Source organism: Xenopus laevis, chromosome 5L (genome assembly GCF_017654675.1).
Source record: "Xenopus laevis strain J_2021 chromosome 5L, Xenopus_laevis_v10.1, whole genome shotgun sequence".
In the NCBI taxonomy this organism is placed as follows: domain Eukaryota; kingdom Metazoa; phylum Chordata; class Amphibia; order Anura; family Pipidae; genus Xenopus; species Xenopus laevis.
The window spans coordinates 127,658,089-127,679,016 of NC_054379.1; the positions used below are offsets into that span (position 1 = coordinate 127,658,089).

The 20,928-nt window shown below is 35.8% G+C and overlaps 1 protein-coding gene across 8 annotated transcripts in view; it reads left to right on the plus strand.

Moving 5' to 3' along the window:
- The window catches only part of dock10.L (dedicator of cytokinesis 10 L homeolog), a 161,155-nt gene that overhangs the window by 84,061 nt on the left and 56,166 nt on the right, over nucleotides 1-20,928 (plus strand). For all 8 annotated transcript variants that reach the window (XM_041563380.1, XM_041563376.1, XM_041563381.1 and 5 more), the window contains exons 10-24: nucleotides 135-218; nucleotides 350-505; nucleotides 1,623-1,847; nucleotides 3,392-3,514; nucleotides 4,887-4,969; nucleotides 6,306-6,428; nucleotides 6,512-6,591; nucleotides 9,140-9,327; nucleotides 10,882-10,947; nucleotides 12,626-12,718; nucleotides 14,443-14,566; nucleotides 14,791-14,912; nucleotides 16,880-16,963; nucleotides 17,626-17,718; nucleotides 20,037-20,155. In XM_041563380.1, the coding sequence (XP_041419314.1) occupies nucleotides 135-218; nucleotides 350-505; nucleotides 1,623-1,847; nucleotides 3,392-3,514; nucleotides 4,887-4,969; nucleotides 6,306-6,428; nucleotides 6,512-6,591; nucleotides 9,140-9,327; nucleotides 10,882-10,947; nucleotides 12,626-12,718; nucleotides 14,443-14,566; nucleotides 14,791-14,912; nucleotides 16,880-16,963; nucleotides 17,626-17,718; nucleotides 20,037-20,155 (1,763 nt within the window). The remainder of the gene's footprint in view (nucleotides 1-134; nucleotides 219-349; nucleotides 506-1,622; nucleotides 1,848-3,391; nucleotides 3,515-4,886; nucleotides 4,970-6,305; nucleotides 6,429-6,511; nucleotides 6,592-9,139; nucleotides 9,328-10,881; nucleotides 10,948-12,625; nucleotides 12,719-14,442; nucleotides 14,567-14,790; nucleotides 14,913-16,879; nucleotides 16,964-17,625; nucleotides 17,719-20,036; nucleotides 20,156-20,928) is intronic.

Below are 20,928 nucleotides of genomic sequence, written 5' to 3' on the forward strand. Positions count from 1 at the left end.
TTTAAAACTCTCTTTCTCTGCCCTTTAAATCACTATTTGTAATATATCTCTGTCTTAGTCCTTATTTAATACATACAGTTTGTCTATAGCAGCTTTTAGATTCAAACTAACCATTTTTTTGTATTTGCTTCTAGTTTATTACAGAAACAGAAGAAACCATAAAAGATGCAAGAAATTTAGACCGCCTGAATTTGTTTTCTCTTGACCCGGATATATGGGTGAGAACTGCATTATTGTTTCCCTGCAGAATACTGCATGCTATTAATGTTTGAATAATGTTTAATAAATGTTTAAATAATAAAGCCTCTTTTTATTTTTTCTGTCTAATCCCTTTTGTTGTTAATTGTAGGCAACAAAGCTACAGAAAACTGAAATTTCTGCATGTGATTCTGTCATCAAACCATTTGAGGAGAAGACAGCTAAAAGGATTATGGTGTCTTGCAAATCCCTCAGTTTGAATCTTCAAGCCTGTATCACAGAAAATGACAGCAATCCAATAACAAATGTATGTTAGTATTTCAGATCTTAGCACACAAGTCAAAGCTATTTCAGCTTCAACATGAGTTTGTTTCGTACCATAAAAAAAACAAGTTAATTAGCACAGAAAGCTAGAGAAACTGCAGAAAAAGAAACGAGACTAACAATAAGGGGCCTATTTATGAAGCCTTTTTTCTGGTCTACTTTTTAAAGGGGAAAACTCTAATTTTAAGAGGAAAAATAACTAAATTTGTTTAGATTTATCATAACCCAAAGTCAATGGCAGATGTTCCTTTAACAATTGGAACATGTTTTTTACCTCAATAGTTTTGGGCTGTTTGCACTGGTTTTCATTCAACAATTCAATATGGTCGAGTTTGTGGAGCATCAATACAAAAAAGTGGCATGATTCGAATTGACATTGACAATTTTGTAGCGTAATTTTTTTTCAAGAAGAATTATTGGTAAATTAAGGGGATTCGGGTTTGGGAGTTGAATTGAATTTTTTTTTATTAGAGTGAGATAAAGTCTCCCCTAAGAGTTGTAGCATTTTATGACATAGAAATAGAATAGACCGAGATGTCCTTATTCAGTCTGGGATACATGGACTTTTATGTGTGGCTTTTACAATAATAAATTGACCAAGAGATTCTTATATCTCTCATGGACTGAGTTTTAAGTTTATGATATATCTACAGTGTAGGTATATAGGTATAGAGTATAAAAAAAAGGTAACTCAGCATTACCTTTAATAATGTGAATATTACGAAATGTCAAATTTGACAATTACGCTTTTGTTATCAACTGTTTTACTATTACATATTAGAATTGTGTTTAATATAAGTTCCATTTTGCCTAGAAAGCCCTGGTGCCCAGTGAATGCTATTCACTCTACACCAGTCATACCCTACTCCCAAATATGTGATATGTCCATCTTGAAAATAATGGGTCTTGATATGTAACCCATGTTTAATACCGAACATCCAACAGGGCATGTGAGGATCAAAGTGATAAACAATAGCCTTTATCACTTCATCACTGTCAAAACAGTAGAGAATAAAACTCATTTATGTCTGTGAAAAATTACTCTGGCCAATTTACTTGCTAAAACAGCTTCTTAGAGTTGCTTTTTTTATTCTTAACAGATAGAGCCCTTTTTTATCAGCCTGGCTGTCTTTGACATGCGGCATTCTCAGAAGATCTCTGCAGACTTTCATGTAGATTTAAATCATGATTTAGTGAGACAAATGATTTCCACCTCAAGTGCTGTGGAAAATGGGACCATTTCTTCTTCTGTAAATCATACAAGTGGACCAGAGGAACCAAAAGTCCTAGGATTTCCTGAGGAATGGATGCTGTACCCCAAACAGGTGAACCCACTGTAACCTACAGCACTTAGCATCCTTTTATTTGTGTCTGTAAGTTACCCTTCCATTCCACTGTAAGCTCTACGGAGCAGGGATCTCCATCCTCTTGTCTCCTTGACACTAACCACTTAAAGGGATCCTGTCATTGGAAAACATGTTTTTTTCAAAACGCACCAGTTAAAAGGGCTACTCCAGCAGACTTCTGCACTGAAATCTATTTTTCAAAAGAGAAAACAGATTTTTTTATATTCAATTTTGAAATCTGACATGGGGCTAGACATTTTGTCAATTTCCCAGCTGCCCCTGGTCCTGTGCCTGCACTTTAGGAGAGAAATGCTTTCTGGCAGGCTGCTGTTTTTCCTTCTCAATGTAACTGAAGGAGTCTCAGTGGGACATTGTTTTTTACTATTGAGTGTTGTTCTTAGATCTGCCAGGCAGCTGTTATCTTGTGTTAGGGAGCTGTTATCTAGTTACCTTCCCATTGTTCTTTTGTTTGGCTGCTGTGGGGGGGAAAAGGGAGGGGGGTGATATCACTCCAACTTGCAGTACAGCAGTAAAGAGTGATTGAAGTTTATCAGAGCACAAGTCACATGACTTGGGGCAGCTGGGAAATTGACAATATGTCTAGCCCCATGTCAGATTTCAAAATTAAATATAAAAAAATCAGTTTGCTCTTTTGAAAAATGGATTTCAGTGCAGAATTCTGCTGGAGCAGCACTATTAACTGATTCATTTTGAAAAATTTTTTTTTTCCCATAACAGTATTCCTTTAATCTTAAACTGTATTTTATATTTATTTGTATTTATTATTCCAATGACCCCTTGCTTGTTCTGATAATTTGTTGTTCTGCTTCATGCCTTGCTCTCAAGGAGTGCTTTTTCATGGAAATTAAATGGAAATTCTGATGGGTGAAGCTAGACGAATTGGTTCATGGTCATGGATGGCATCCAGTGAAACCACAGTACAATCATTGCCTCAGCATTTCTGTCATTTACAGGTGTAAAGTTTGAGGTCCAAGTAATGTCATTTGCAGGCATTATCATTAGCGTCATTTATTTGTTGACAGAAAGGAACAGCATGGGACTTGACAAAATATCAATTCAACCAATGTATCAAAAGTTGAGGGGAAAAAAAAACACTTTTCTTGTAATCATTCCAGAGTTCTTAAAAATGTTTTATTTGTTTACCATTAAAGTCTATGAGAACTTTGCACAATGTGGGAAATAAAAAAATATTCCTTGGCATTTCATATGTGCAAAATTCACCATGAAAATCAAAAAGGCTTTTGACATCAGTGTTCAGTGTTCACATTATTTAATAAGAGCTGTTGTGAAAATATGAAATCATTGCGGCCTTGTGCAGTACATTTATGAAATACAAAGTAGGACTAAAAATAGATATTATAGAAAATTGGAAGGCTAATTATTGGACCTCATGTTTCCGTTTGCTCAGGAGGCAATACACAGCCTCCATATTTAAAGTTGTTGCTATCTGTGTCGCCTGCAATAAAATAGCTAGTAAAATCTATCTTATGTATGTTTTTCAGGCAGTTTTCTCTGTTACAAATCCACATTCAGATGTGGTTTTGATTGCAAGAATTGAAAAGGTTCTGATGGGTAATATAGCCAGCAACGCCGAACCATATATCAAGAATTCAGATTCCACCAAGGTATATTGAAAGCCAAGATTTTTATTGTATTTTATATAATTTGTTTTGTTTATGACATGTTTAGACGTCAGCTCAGCAATCTATAATAATAGGCCAGATTGAAATTCCATTTATAATACAAATTATAACAGCTGAAAAGTCTTCTAACATGATAAAAGGTTATTTTTCTGGTGACACTGGGTATTGTAAATTTTCAAGAGGGTTCCAGTAGAAATCTCAAGATATTAGTGACCTAGTTCAATAAATTAGAACATTTTCAACAGTAGATTCACTTAATAGACTTAAACAGAAAAATACAAACACCCAAATTCTTATGTTTTAGAAATGTCCAAATATAAAGACTGAAATTGAAATTTGCCATTGAGCTGTCAGGCCATTTGTTGAATATATTTTTATGCTTTTGCCAGTCAATCCATTTGTTTACTATGTTTGCAAGCCAGTTGTATTCATTAGGCATGTAAGGACAGTATCTTTAGCCTTTAGGGTATTTTGTTTAGGGAAAATTAGGATGATAGTTTGCCAGTGAGTTTTCAGTGTAATTCATTCAATGATCATTTATAACAAATATCTGCCCATGAGCAAAAATAGTTCAGTGCATCAGAACAAATGTCCCAGGCTATTTTTTGCTTCACTACATGATGCTTTCAGTTTGCTCATCACTGTCACCACCTAATCGAAATCAGAAAGCTGTTCTACAAAAAAGAAATACTTAAAATTTTTAGATTCCAACTGGTAAATATGATTCCTTTTAAAGCAGAATATCCTTTTATATAATAATGTCATATTGAACACACAAAGGGGGAAATGTAATTTCATTACAAAATTTTCACATTGCAATGTAATATTCTTTATTAGACTTTTATTGCCTTGCAATTCTTAATTGCACATTACACAATTTTAAGACATGATTGAAGGTGGCTCAAACTTTTGGAGGAAACATAACTTTTTCATTAAGTTTTAATTTGCAAACTAGAAGATTCACAATTGCTATCCTACTGTTGCATGAGGGGCAAAGGGCTCACAAAAGATTTTCGAAAAGGCAAAATTATTTGCAATGTGTATATTTATTTGCATTGTGAATATATTTTCCACTAGCAACCTATATTACATTTCCCCAAAAATGTCATATGCAGATATGTTTGGGGAATGTTAAGTGAGCAAATGGTGCAATTACAATAGCAAAAAAATCCAAATGATGCAGATATTAACCAAGTTATTTCAAGCAAATCTTTGTAGATTGTCTATTTGCAAAGGTTGATTCAGCAGACACGAAATCTATAGCACGTTATTAAGCAATATTAAATTAATATGTTCTTTCTTTATATCTTTGCCCTAATAAAGACTCTGGAAATAATATTTACATGTATTTTAGACCACTCAGAAAATACTGAAGACAACAAAGCTATTTTGCAGCAAATTGGGGAAATACCGCATGCCATTTGCATGGTCTGTAAGGTAAGGATCAGGTTGGAAATGGAAATACACAGAATACATGGTGTATCCTGTTTTTGTAAAATGTAAAATTCTTTTTTAAGAAGTCAGGCATACTAACAGATACTAATATGTTGAAGGAAATCTATAACACAATTGGTCAAATAGATGAATGTATTACAAAGAAAACATTTCACCCTTTGTCCAGGTGAGAAAGCCCTAAGAAAGTGAAGCCCAGGACAGTGCATGCTGTCTGAGCTTTACTGTGACAAAGCTGCAAGGCAGGGAATTAGTTGTGGGTAGTGATGGGCGAATTTGCGGCGTTTCGGTTTGCGGAAAAATTCACGAATTTCGCGCGAAATTCGCGAAACGGCGCCGGCGTCTCGTTTTTGACGCCGGCGCCCGTTTTTGATGCCGGCGCCCGTTTTTTTGATGCCGACGCCCGTTTTTTACGCCGGCGCCCGTTTTTGACGCCAGCGTCCGTTTTTTCGAAAAAAAAATTTGACGCCGGCGAATTTTTTGCCGCGAATTTTCGCTGGCGTTTCGCGAATCGTGCAAATTTGCCGCGAGTTCACGCCTGGCGAATAAATTCGCCCATCACTAGTTGTGGGGTTTAGTTCCGCAGTTGGGGGGGTGGAGTTTAGGGAACTTAAAGAAGTAACGGCTAAGGAGGGTATCCATTTTGGAAAGAGCAAAAGGAGTTCCACCCTCCCTCCATGTATTAACCCTTTGTGCCAGTTGTCACAATTGAGGCGTGGGTAGTGGGCGCAGGTTAATTTGATGTGGAATGGTGAATATTGGGGCTGGATGATTAGGATGCGATGTGAGGGGATAGTCTGTTGTCAAAGCCGGGTGCGGGTCCCTGGCAATCTGGAGAGTTAGTTGACAAGTTGTATTTTTACCAAGCCTCAAGTTGGTTAATGGGACTCGGTTGGTGATGTTTCTCTCTAAGAGCGTTGGTCTCTGGGAGGGTATGTTGTATTGGTTGTAACATGCAATCCGGGGTACCCACCATGCTGGAAGGCACAAGTGGCTGGTGGCTAGTACGATTGCATGCACCTAATTGGGTCCATTGGCAGGAGTCTTGCAGAGGATAATAATTCACTTACATCACTGTTGATATTTTATGTTTACATTGTTGTTAATATGGAAATGTTATTTATATATTTATGTTATAATTGTTAACTTATGTTTGGTGCAATAAAGTTGTTTGGGGTAAGAAGGCAGGTATTTGCCTTTGCCCATGTCAGGGCTTGTGTAACAACTGAATGCTGGCATTAAGCTTTTTTTAACCAAGATAAGACCTGTGAGCAAGAAATTCCTTCATGACTACCTAAATATGTTTTTCTTTGTTTAACAGGCCAATATTTAAAGATAACTCTGGGAATATAGATCGCGAGTCTCGATTTTCTCCATTATTCAGACAAGAAAGTAATAAGATTGCAACAGAAGATCTGATTAAGCTGGTCTCAGAATACAGAAGGTTTGATTACGTTAAACATATTATAACCCATACAGGCACAGTGCCAGAATGTTTACTGTTCTTACCATATGCTTTTATTGCAGGGCAGAAAAAGGTAACAAAATGCAGACAATTCCTGGAAGTTTAGAAATATCAGTAGATGCTGTTCCCATGGAGCATTCAAGTAAGATATTTTATTTTGCAGTATAGCTCTTTGTGTATGTAGTATTTGCACCAGTTTTGACTTAATATCAAAGTTTAAATTCAGGAATTTTTATGCTGAGAGGAATTAGAATCCTATACAGGGTTGCTCCTGCTCTGAGTCAGGGTGAGAACCTCACCTCAGGCGGCAGTGAGTGGTCAGTTACCAGGTAGGCAGGAAGCCATCTCTGGTAACAATAAGAGGTGAATTTCTCTTACCCCCTCAGAAGCCATGCTCCAATATCTTGCCCTATTAAGATCTAACAGGATCGAAAAAAGCTGTCTGCAAGTTTGGATATATGGCTCTGAACTATTGAGCTGTATCTGTGCTATAACCAGTGGTTCTGGATTGTTGACCAAAGAAACAGGAGTGATTTGAATGTTCTTCTAGAACAGAGAGTGCTAGAAATGCGGCCTCCCTTGACCCACTCCAATGCTTAAGAGGTAAGTGCAGAGTGGGTGAGGGGGTTGGAAGTAGCCCCAGAAACACAACTAATCTCATGGCATCCCTACTCCGAGTAGAGAATATTCCACTAGCAGCCACCTTCTGTTCACTATAATTTAGCAAGTTTTCTATCCATGTACAAACAGTATTAACAAGGCCAGCAGACCCTGTTCAAAAAGCAAATATTTACCATATGTGACACTGTATTAAAAGTTTTGGCAAAAAGTAGAGCATCACACCAACTGCAGCCCCACTTTATCATCAACAACAATTAACTGTGTTTGACATGATCTTAATAAAACCATGGGGATTACTACTAACAATACAGTTCTCAAGAAGATACTCTTGAATGTGATTCATTAACAAAACTCTAAATAGATTGTGCACAAAAGATGTCAAACTTACAGACCTGGAATTGCATGTTTAAGGTTTGGGAATGCATTAGTTTTCTTTGTATATATTGGTACCACAGCAGATGAAAGGAAGTCTGAGAAAATCACATATAGTGGTCTGGCTAAAAATGAACTAATCTCTCTATGCATTTGAGAGTGAATTTCATCAGGCCCCAGACCTTTGCTCACATTAACTTGGCATACATATGTAAGCACTATTTTCTGCCAGCTACTGAAAACTTTAGAGCTGAGCAATGTGTATTTTTTCACATTTGGTCCATTCTAGCTCTTCTATTGCGTACATCGTCAAAAAATTGAAGCAACAGGGACGCCAGGCAATCAGTGTTAATTGTTACTCTGGGCCCCTCCTGACACTGGGGGTCTGCTTTTTGGGGCAAAACTCTGATTTTTCATTTTTTTTTTTTTTTCAAACTTTAATTTTGCAGCAAAACGCCTGAATCGGAAAATCCGCCATCTCAGACCTGCCAAGGTTTTGTATAAGTCAATGGCAGAGGTCCTATTCTATTTTAAAAATCCAACCATTTCTGGCTTTTTGGGCAAAAATGCAAAAATTGTTGGCTTTTTGGGAAAAACCTGGAAAAAAAATGTATGATTCGGGCTACACTTAAAGGAGAAGGAAAGGCTAAAACTAAGTAAGCCTTAACAGAAAGGTCCATCTAAATATACCAGTAAACCCCCAAAGAAGTGCTGCTCTGAGTCCCTTGTCAAAAGAAACACTGCATTTCTTTCCTTCTATTATGTACTCATGGGCTTCTGTATCAGACTTCCTGTCTTCAGCTTAGACCTCATTGCCCTGGGCAAGAGCATGCTCAGTTTGCGCCTCTTCCCCCCCCCCTCCCTTCTCTACTGTAATCTGAGTCCAGAGCAGGGAGAGACTCAGGCAGGAAGTGATGTCACACCATGTTAATACTGCAGCTCCTATTCTAAACAAACAGAGAGTTTCTAGAGCTTTTTACTCAGGTATGGTAAAACATTCTACAGAATAAATATAGCATTCTAGCTTGCACTATTGCAGCTAATCTATTGGCAATAAAATGCCTCCGTAGCTTTCCTTCTCCTTTAAAAAAGCCTGGTACCTACAGCTTTATAAGGGTCGTTTTTAAGGCCCTAGCCCAATTTTGAGCAACTGCCAGCTTTCCAGATACACTGACTAATTTCCATGTCCTTACAGTCTGTATTACAACATCTAGCTGGCTCTGCAGAGCTCTTTGACCATTGAAATACTGGAACTGCCTTTGTTAAGAAATTAGTTAAGCAGATGCTTTTTTCTTAGCACAAATTTCAGGACAATACATTTCTTTGATTCTCTTTTTCAATATATTGTGATCTTTAATGAAATTACTTTTGGCCAACAACTCATCCTCTTTGCAAATGCAGTAGCATCTATTGTCTGGGATACATCTATTGTGTGCGTTTTCAATAACTCTCTGCAGTCTTGTAATTCATTTTAGATATCATTTTGTGCAATATGCAGTAATAAATGTGTACTGTCAAGAGCATAGGGGTAATTCTCTTTATTAATAATATTATATTCAATTTAAATCTCCCCAGTCTGCTGTTTAAGATGTGGCAGTCAAGTTTTTGAATGTTATCTCCCAGTACCCTTTTAATTTTTTTTTCTGGAGCAAAAGACCTCTGCTCACTTTAGTCTATTCTATCCCTGTTTTTCTTAGATTGTCTTACCTCAACTTTACTACCAGTCAAGCCATTTGGGGATACTGCAGAGCATCTGCCTAATGTGGAAGTTGAAGAGTTTGCTCAGGCTTCAACCAAATATTCCCAACCATACAGAATTTATAAGAACCAAATATATGTTTATCCCAAACACCTCAAGTATGACAGCCAGAAATGCTTTAACAAGGTAAGCAGATATATGTCACTGCATTTATTGCACTGGTCTAAGAAATAAAAAATAAAGTAGGAATTTAGGACAACATGAAAATATTGCAATATAATTTTTAATGTTACTGTTTAATACTGGAGTCTGTATTGGTGAGGTACTGGTGTTATTTATGATTATTATACTTTAAAATAGCATTGTGGCATAGTTATTACAGGTATGGGATTAGTTATCGAGAACACCATTATCCAGAAAGCTCTGAATAACGGAAAGGACATCTCCCATTTAAATTTTTTTTTTAATGATTGCCTATTTCTCTGTCGTAATAAAACAGCACTTTGTATTTGATCCGAGCTATGATACACATAATCAAAAAAGGGAATCCAGCTTTTCTTAAAAATATTTGATGTGACTTTCACAAACTTGCTGCTTTTATTTTCTTATACTACTGCCAGTTTTTTATACTCATAACAGGTTAGCTGGTCTGTAGCAGTCAGTGGTGCTAAATATAACTCTTTCATACCCATAACAATCGAACATTGGTTCTTTTCTTTAAATAAAAAAATGGCTGCTTATATTACCCATTTTTTAACAGAAAGCCTCCTTAAGGTGTCTCTTTACTTACTAGAGATAATAACTATCATTTGAGAACATTTTTTTCTGCTTCAGGTAGCAAAAAAAAGCAAAAAAAAGCAAAAGAAAGATTGGTAGCCAAGTTACTATGGTTATTGCCTTGGACAAAAATGCCCAGTGTTGATATATGAAACTCACTGATTGATACTGTTATTCAAATTATATGTATAAAATTACTCCATGACCATGTTCATTTAGATAATTACTCCATGACCATGTTCTATTAGATATCCAGCGTAGGATATATATAAAATGTTTAGCGTTTATTACCTTTTCCAAGTGGCTTTCCTTTGCTCTTAAATTATTTAATCACCTCTCCTACTGCAATGATAGCATTCAACAGTTTTATGCAATAAGCATCTTTACCATTGGTATATAAGCAAATCTTATCAGGGTCCCTTTTCCTGTGGCATTGTCCACTGCAACTCTGATCATAGAGTAACAGAAATAAGTCAACAAACCGGAGCTTTCAGAGTTGATGGTCCTTTGTACCTGACTCAGAAGTTGAATAGGCACATTAGGGGCTGGGATCTCGAAGTCTATTGAAGTATTAGACTATCAAACATGAAAGGTATAGAAAACCCCTTTGGAATTACAGCAGTCCGCAGACACAAAATTATTTCTAACTATAAATGTGCTTAAAAACATTCATGCTGTAAACATAAAGTACTACAAAGGTTTTCTAAAGTCAATTATTTTATTGCACAAATAATTTCCCCATAGATGCACCATAATGCACTGCCGATCTTATGTGCTTTTAGGTTAATTAAGGTAAGTTGTAACAGCTGTAAAGATAAAAAAAATTCTAAAATTAGCTCCCTGCTGCATTAATTATAAAGCTGTTCCTTTGAATCCTATTAATCATTGACTAATCAACCAGTATTTTGTCATATTTATCCCACTTTTTAAGCAATTGAATCCATTATGTTTCTATTCTTGCAGGCAAGAAACATAATGGTGTGTATAGAGTTCCGGAATTCAGATGAAGAAGGAAGTCGGCCATTAAAGGTAACCAAAGAGTACAGCTTAGAACATGAAACAAATCTGTACACTCTTCTCCCTGTCAAAGTACAAGCTCAGTAATTGCACTGTAACCTTTAAATGATGATTATACATGGTGAGAACAAAGAATTGCATTGTAAGCCATTGTAAGCTCTTTATTTCTGCAAGAATAATACAGCATACACTGTGCATACAGTGTCGATTTCCAGATTTCCAGAATACATTTCCAAAAATAATAAGCAAATTTAGAATCCAGCAATAAGATTGTAAACCAGTTCCAGTAACAAAACGTTAAATTTCCATGCAGACTTCTTCCTGTATACATATAGTATGTGGGCAAACGCTATACACTTACCGTACATTTATGAACTTGATTTCTTACACGTGTGCTATTAAAAATATGAACTGTTCGCTATCTAAATAGTTTTACATATTTATACAATTTAAGGTTGTATTGATGGGACCAGGGCCACTGTGAGCTCTTTACATTTACCATACACTGTTGGGGCTAATTTATTAAAATGTCCACTTTTATTCTTTTTTAAGAAAATTACAGCAATAAATTCCAAACATATATTTTTTCCCAATAAAGTTGCACAGAAATATGCAATCACAAGTATTATCGTGATTTATTAAATGTAAAGCTTGAAAAAATACTAAATGAAATGAAATTAACATCTGGTCGCCTAAACCCTGCTGAGATACCACAGAAGTAAATGGCAATACATTACATTTATAGATTACAAACATATTTTCCCCAAAAAAAATTGCACAGAAAGAGGCACCCACACACATTTTTTTTACAATTGCAAAATTAATCTGTTTTTTGCACTCCAGTGACTCCCCCAATGATGACACCTTTCCTTCTACTTCAAATGGCATTGACAGAGTCCCATGCCATGCAGGCTCATCATATTACCTTATTAGATTTTTATTAATAATAAAGTATGGACAGGGCATAACATAGTTAACTACACCCTACTGGATGAAAGATTTTAAATGATTGACTGTACAGCAAACTATAGCAGTATGTGTCCAGTCACCTTAGGGTAGGACTCCACTAGCGTTTTCGGCGCAATGCGACGCACTTCGACAAAGCGCATGCGACAAAAATAAGGTAAGTAATAGAATTGTCGCATGGCGTCGCAGCATTGATCCGACGTGACACGACTCTCGATTGCAGACACTGTACGCTGCGTCTGCATCCGACAGTCGTGTCGTATCAAAGGTAAGTAATAGAATTGTCGCATGGCGTCACATCGATGATCCGACTCGACATGACTGTCAGATGCAGATGCAGCGTCTGCATCCGACAGTCGTGTTGCGTTGGATCAACGATGCGACGCCATGCGTCAATTCTATTACTTACCTTATTTTTGTCGCATGTGACAAGTCACATGCGTTTTGTCGCAGCGCGTCGGTTTGCGCCGAAAACGCTCATGGAGTCCTACCCTTAGTGGAACAGAATAGTGGCACTGTTACATGACATTTTAACCAATAACACTCTTTTTTTTCTATAACAGATACTTTATAGTATAGGGACTTGTGTTCTAACAATTAACAAAAATCTAAATTAAAAGAAATCCTAAAAAATCTGTAAATCTGTAAATTGCTCATTTTCATTTTATTCTTGTGGGATTAAAACAGCTGCAAGTAAAATTCTGTTTATTTTTTTTCTCATTAGTCTATATATGGAAAGCCTGGCTGCCCTTTGTTTACAAGAGCTGCATATACCACAATCCTTCATCATTCCCAGAATCCAGATTTCTATGATGAGGTCAGTGTGAATTTCTGCTTTGTCTGGCTTGCTCATATAGACTGTTTTGTGTACGCATATGTTTTAGGGGGTTATTTATCAAAGTCCAATTTTAACTCAACATTTTCTGCTACAAACTCCAATCAAATCCGCTCGGGTCTTTATGCTTATTTATTATTACATTTTCTCAAAAATTTGCTTTGTGGGAAAAAATCAGATTTTCACGATTTTTTCGGTTTTTTCACTATGCTTTTTTCCCTAAAACTCAGAAAACTTCAGGGTATTGCACGGAACTCAGCGCACATCAAAAAAATCATTGGGACTTCTCCCATTGACTTATATGCAACTTCAACAGGTCTGAGATGCCGGATTTTCTAATTCAGACTTTTCCATCTTCGGGGTTTAATAAATTCCTAAAAATTTGGGATATTTTTAAAAGTCCAATTTTATAAAAAAAAAAAAAAAAGAATTTTTCAGGATTTTTGCATTCGGAGTTTAATAAATAACCCACCAGAGTGTTTGTATATGTATTTCTGCATAGAAAATATGGCAGTGTGTTACACCTGTTTAAGCACTTACAGAGAAATAAAATGGAATTCACAGATTTATTACTTATTACATTTATTTACTTATTTATTTCTTACTATTCTTCATTGCCAATTCTTGGCCCACCTGTAATGGCGCAACAATTTCCCATTCTGTATTAACTGGGTCAGATATACTCATACCTTTTCACAGCAGCAGTTGAGTCTTGGCATTGTCTGAGGGAAAACCATTTAATTACTAAGCAACCATTTCAGATGATATGCATTAGCTGCCAGCTGAACTGGTTCCTCCTACCAAGATCTTTTGCTTTCACTTCCAAATTTTGTTGGCTCTTAGACTGTGCAATATATCACCACGATTAAGCACTTTCCATTCCCAAAAGTTACAGTCAAAGGAATAAATCACTCCAGATATTCACTCCTCCTTATATTATTCCTCATTAGATCTAATTTAAGAAAATGAATCTACAATGCAAATCGCATCCAAATATTTTATGGAAGTGCATTAAAATGTGTGGGTAGTAGAATCTGCAACTTATAAATATTGTATCTCTAGGCATTAAAAAAAGTATACACACTTTTAAAATATAAGAAAGTTTGATCTGAAATATTATATATATTTACAGTATATAATAATACAGGTATGGAACCTGTTATCCAGAAAGCTAGGGACCTGGGGTTTTATGGATAACGGATCTTTCTGTATTTTGGATCTTCATAATTTAAGTCTGCTACAACATAATTCAGACATTAAATAAACCCAACAGGCTGGTTCTGTTTCCAATAAGGATAAATTAAATCATTTAAATAAAAAAAAAAGTCTATGGGAGATGGCCTTTCCCTTAATTTGGAACTTTCTGGATAACGGGTTTCTGGATAAAGGATCCCATACCTGCAGTAGTATAATAATATACTGTATATATTTATGTTATAAAATCGTCCTATAGAGTGGCTCAAGGGTATCATTTTTAGAACTAGCTTTTGGGTGTTGGAATTTCACCTCAAAACCATTTGCAATCAGTCTGTATCCATGATATAACTTCCCCAACATACTGGTCTTAGTGCTCTGTTCAAATTGTGCATTGGGTCATGCCAGCTAGGAGATGATCATAGTTTTATTCTATTAGAACCGAACATGCAAAACTTCCTAGCCTATGCAATGAACATATCTAAGGGGATGTGTAATATTTTACATTTCAGGTGAAAATTGAGCTCCCCACTCAGCTTCATGAGAAACATCACATTCTGTTTTCATTTCATCACGTCACCTGTGACATAAACGCAAAAGCTAATGCCAAAAAGAAAGAGGCTCTGGAAACCCCAGGTATCTTTAGAAGGATTCCGTTTAGACATTACATATCATACCCATTTCCTTTTAATAGACATCACACTTACAGAAAATGTATTAAATTTACAAGTGGTCAAATTTTTTTCACAACCATTCACATCATTCACATGTATCACCACATATTCAAATGTGAATTACTGATTCACAACTGATAGCTTGCACTGTTACAGTAAAGGTATATTGTGTGCTCTTCTTTATAGTTGGGTTTGCATGGTTGCCATTATTTAAGAAAGGACAGCTCAGCTCACAAGATCACTTTATTCCTGTTGCTGCAAGTTTACCTCCCAAATACTTGAGCTTTGAAGATATTACAGCTGGAAAGGTGAGTAGTAAAGAGTTGTGCCATGTTAGCCATAGATTAGAAAAAGAGGGTTCCCTTCATTGGTGTAACTACCTATCAGCATGGACTGCAATACAGGTCAGGGAAAACTCAACCCACACGCGACCCTAACCTGCAAAATGTTGGCATTGTAGAATATGCGCCCAACCCATACCCACATCTTCTCGCTCTGTACACGACTTCTGTACATGCCACTGGTTCCAAGACAAGGAATCCTCAGGAGCAGTGGAGGCTTGTACTTCCCCAGTCTGACTTGCACCTAACCCAAACCCACAATGGTTGGGCAAATTTCAACCCAAACCCATCCAACTGGTGGTCAACTCACTTCCTCTTGCCTGTACCATTGTAGTCTGATCCATGTAGTTGCAGGGGAAGGGGGGGGCTGTAACAATTATCAATGTAGAGGAGGTCCCAGATATTTTTTTGCAAAGGGTCCCAGGCAGGTAAAGTTACTCCATTGGTTTTCTTTGGCAATTTGATACTGTTCATTGAATTACTGACCTATGTAAGTTTTCATGATTTAAAAATGAAATCTCTTCAGCAAGCATAAACAAAGCATATTTAATGTATTATTCCTGATAGACAGATGTCATTTTACATAATCTGTATGGTAAATCTGGATATCAGTTTTTCATGGTATTATACATGGGAGAAGAGAAATTGTAGGTTGGGTGGTCAAATAATATGTCAAGCTATTTATTTAATACAGAAATACTAGGCACGCACAGCCTATTTATTGCAAAAAGCCATGCTGTTGCACATTTTATTTAATACGTTTTCCTGACAGCACAAAGTTTTGCTTACGTTGTTTAAATGGTGTGTTTTCTTCTTTGCTTCTTACATTCCCAATAAAGATTAGATGCCAGAAGATATTAATTGCACTAGCCTGCCAATGCTGCAGATTAATAGTTTCAAATAAATTCCTCATGTCCCATTCATCCAGACTGGATGCAGGGTAGTTATGGAATCCTCAGGCAGTTTTTTCCTCACGAAACAAATCTGGAGCAATTTGAATTTACATCAAATTTTGATTCATGCATTTACCGTAATTCAGATGTAACAATTACATTGAAACAAGTTGCTGAACCCTATTTAAAATATAAATATATACTTAATATGTGTAGGGGGGATATCTATGAACTATTGTTATTCTATTTTTTACTAAAAAAAATAAAATTACTAGCTTCATTTCTGCACTACTTCCAAAGGAGCTTACCTGAAAAAGAAGTTTAAAGAAATGCTCACCCATAGACTTGCATTGTGTTATAACTAATGCAAACCATGGCAGCTTTAAGCAGTCAGTTCAGTTCTGACCAGTTGGCACATTTGTCAAAACAGGAAATTCACTGTAAATGTGCCAGTTCTATGAAACACTTTCCTGACTGCCAGGAAACTGCAATGTTCTATGGCACAACACATGTTGCCTGGCAATGTGCAGTATGGCAAAATCAGAGGCAGATGTAAAAACATTGAAGGCATCTTCTGATAGTGACTGCTCCAACTGTACATACAGGGTATAAGTTAAAAATCTTACTCAGCTGAAGTGAAGTGCATCTTTGATATCCGGAATAAATTCTGATATCCTCCTATATGAACCAAAAGTTTTGTTTTAACAGTACTACATACTGCATTGCAACATACTGCATCTGTGTTTGGTGTGTTCAACCAGTTAAGGTTTCCAGTGTTCAGCTTCCAACAAAAAAAAAAAGTTGAGGGGAGAATTTCAAGCCTTTGAAGAAACACATTTTTCTGATATATCCCCTACAATTTGGAGACATCTCAATAGCTATGGCAGGTCCCTGTGAAATACAAAAGCAAGTGGAGAATAAGAAATCATGTTTCTGCCACATTGTATTATTATGCTCTACATAATTCTTCAGTGTTTTTCTCTGTCTCTCAATCAACTAGTAAAACCAGTTGCAAACATATAAAATGTAATGTTATTTTAGGGTGGAAGTGACCTCAAATGGGTGGATGGAGGAAAACCACTGTTCAAAGTTTCAACCCTTGTTGTATCTACAGTTTATACTCAGGTGGGTGCAGCTGCTTTACACTTCCATGATTTACAGCATGGGTATGGGATTGAATATCCAGAAAGTTTGGGACCCCGGGTTCAGATATAAATATATTACTTATATATAATATATATATACTAGACATTAAGCCCGTTAAATTAACGGGCGCTAGAACGTATGTAGTCAAACGTTCGCCAGAGACGGTCCGTGGGGCACATGCGCAGTAGCGCAATCCCACGGACACAGGGACTGGACGCAGAGACACTTCAACTTTATTATATAGGATATATATATATATATATATATATATATATATATATATATATATATATTATTATTGTTATTATTAGTATTATTATTATTATGACTACTGAAAAATCCAATAGGATTGTTCTGCCATCAGCATGTATTTATCTTACCATAGTTAATAACAAGTAAAGGGTATTTTAAATTAGATGCCGCAAGAAATTGCATTCTTATTTTATAGATCCCATACCTGTAATTGTATTTTAGGCTAAATTCATTGTTGTCAACATAGGAAAATGGGTTCCCAACTAGACTTTATTATGTTTATTGATTGATCATATGTAAAAGGATAATAAAAAGATGAATACATTTTAATAATCATTATTTCACATGAAGTTTGGTACTAACATGAAAGTTGTGCCTTTTTGTTTTAGGATCCTTTTCTGAATAGATTTTTCCAGCAGTGCCAAAAACAAGAAAATGACCCTTCCAAGCCACCATCATCAAACTTTATGGTCTCTTGTAAGGTATAGCTTTACCTGGTAATATCTGTTTGGTATTAGACAAGAAAGGTGGTATTTCTCCTTTTAAATATTATTCAGGCATTAGATAAATATTTGGGGTCTCTAATATGCCTACATATACTCTTGGTAAGTAAAGTTCCCCCTATATATTTATATGCACAGAATCCAAAATTCAAATGTAGACTTCCTTTATTTTCTGTTCTTACTTTCTCCTTCAGCTTTCTTTACCATTTGGTATTTCATTTATCTGTCTATTTCTCTTTTTTTCCTTCTGTGTTAATCCGCAATTTTTAGGGGCCCATATATTAAATCTCAAATTTTTCTGATCAAGTTTTTAAAGGGGAAAACTTGAATTTTTAGAGGAGAAAAACAACTAGAATTTTTAGAGGTTTAGTATACCCCAAAGCTGCTCTGAATCCAAAAATACTCTAGCTAAAACCTGTCAAGGTCATGTAGAAGTCAATGCCAGATGTCCCTTTTACAATATCTTGACTTCCTGATCTGCACTGGTTTTCGAACAATAATCCGAAAAAATTTGAGGCTTTTGGGCGACAACTCGAAAACGCTAGAGCGTCAGATTCAAAAAAGTTGTTTTGATGCAAATTGTCACATGATTTTGTCAAGAATGAGGTTCGCGGATGGGAGTTAGGTCGACTTTGTTTTAATTAAAAAATGGGAAAAATTTCACGTTTAGTAAATAACCCCCTTAGTGTCTTATTTACTCCCTTATACAGATGTCTCTGCAACATAATCTCATAGTATACATGTCATGATCCCTTTTCCTAAATGGTGACCCACAGCATTGCTGGAGATAAATTCAGAATTATTAGTTATTACAAAATCCAAAAGAACTTGTTTCCTAGTAGGTTCCTGAGTAGGGATTGGCGAATTTGACCCGTTTCGTCAAAAATTTGCAGCCGGCTAAATGTCGCCGACGGCCATTAAAGTCTATGGAAATTTTTTGACTTGCATCTTATTTTTTTGATGCACGACGCACAACGCCATATAAGTCTATGGGCGTCATTTTTGCAGCGAAACAATGCAAAAAAATTCGCCCATGCCTATTCCTGAACTGCCAAAACACAAATCCCCAAATGCAATAAAAGTCACTACGTAGCAATAAAATGTTTGCTTTAAAACAGGTGATGCTACTTGCTGACTGGTTGCTATTGGTTACTGCACCTAGCCAAACTTAGTGCATTTATTACATAACTCCAAAAGTCATTTAGAATGTTTACAAACCTGTTTTTCTGTATTTTCAATAACGTTTATATACCCACCCTAGTGCTATCCTTAGTAATATTATAATTTAGAATATATCATAAACATACATAATTATATATTTAGTTTTGGTAGCCCTTCTCATGCACTTCAAATTTATACAGAAGGGAATATGAATATTTCGGATATTGCACAAAAAACAAATATTTCAGCACCAAATTTATTTTCTGGAGTGCTGCTTAATTTTTTAACCTATTTTCACTTATAAATATATCATCAGAGGCATGATATCAGTGCACAAACCATGATGCAGTTAGCCAGATTTAATCAGTAGACACACACATACTGCTCTTTTGACAGATTCCAATTAGGGATGTGGTAAAATGAACAAAGTTTATCATCACTTTATATAATTTACTTTATACTGTGCATATAATTGTGACATTGCTGTGAATAAATAATAATTTATAATGTCTATAATAATAAATAAGCTGTAGAAGTTCTTTAAACTGAAGAACATCTTTATTTTTAGTGATTGAATTTAGCAAGTTGAGTTTGCCAATAATATTTAACAGCAATGAAGTGTCTTGTTTGATTCTAACCTCAGAGAGTTGGAAGGCCTGCAGTCATATATATCCGATCCAGAGATCTTGGGTAAAAAATGCCAAGTCAGAAGAAAAAAACTGTATTTTTCCATGCTGAAATGTCATATATTTCTGTAGAATTTTTTTTTTTATATTAAACCACTCAAAATCTACAGTCTTAGGTTTCATTAAATAATGTTAAGGATCATCTTTAATTTTTTTCCTTCAAGTTATGTCCAGTAGGATGCCGAGTAATACAAAAAGATGCTCACTAGTCCAATAACTAGTTCATAAAATGTTAATTTTTTGCAGACTTAAATAGGCATGGGTGTATTTGAGAAGTTGCCTCAAATTGAGTTTGATAACTTCTGTTTCTGCTTTTAATAGCTTTAATACAGACAGAGTTTGCCCATAACATAATTTAAAGTAGTTTATCATTTATAATAATACAAATAGCAAATATAGCAATATGCTCAATTTACATTAGGATAATTAATGCATTTCTCTTTTTTTCAGAATCTTCTGAATATTGAGAAGATCCACGTGATCATAAGCTTTCTTCCTGTTCTGTTGAATCAACTATTTCATGTGCTAACACAGAGTAATATTGACAACCTTATTACTCTTACAACCAGGTAATGCCATTTAATAATGTTAACATGTTATCATCCAGACAGATCCTCAGCAGATGAGATATTAACTCTGCTGAGAGTTCTTAATCAATGTGCCAGTTCATTAAAATGCTCAAAGCAAGCTAAATCAATGCTGTGCTGTCGGCGGTAGGGTGTGGGGAGCTTAAAGGGATACTGTCATCGGAAAACAATTTTTTTCAAAATGATCAATTAATAGTGCTGCTACAGCAGAATTCTGCATTGAAATCTTTTATTTAATTTTGAAATATGACATGGGGCTAGACATATTGTCAGTTTCCCAGCTGCCCCAAGTCATGTGACTTGTGCTCTGATAAACTTCTGTCACTCTTTACTTCTGTACTGCAAGTTGGAGTGAAATCATCCCCCCTCCCCAACAGCCTAACAACAGAACAATGTGAAGGTAACCAGATAGCAGCTCCCTAACACACAATAACAGCTGCCTGGTAGATCTAATAACAGCACTCAACAGTAAAATCAAGGTCCCACTGCGACACATTCAGTTACATTGAGTAGGAGCAACAGCCTGCCAGAAAGCCGTTCCATCCTAAAGTGCTGGCTCATTCTGAAAGTACATGACCATGCAAAATGACCTGAGATGGCTGTCTCCACACCAATATTACAACTAAAAAAAAATACACTGGCTAGTTCAGGAATTCAATTTTATATTGTAGAGTGAATTATTTGCAGTGTAAACAGTGTAATTTAGAAATAAAAAATACATCATAAAAATCATGACAGAATCCCTTTAATGGCAG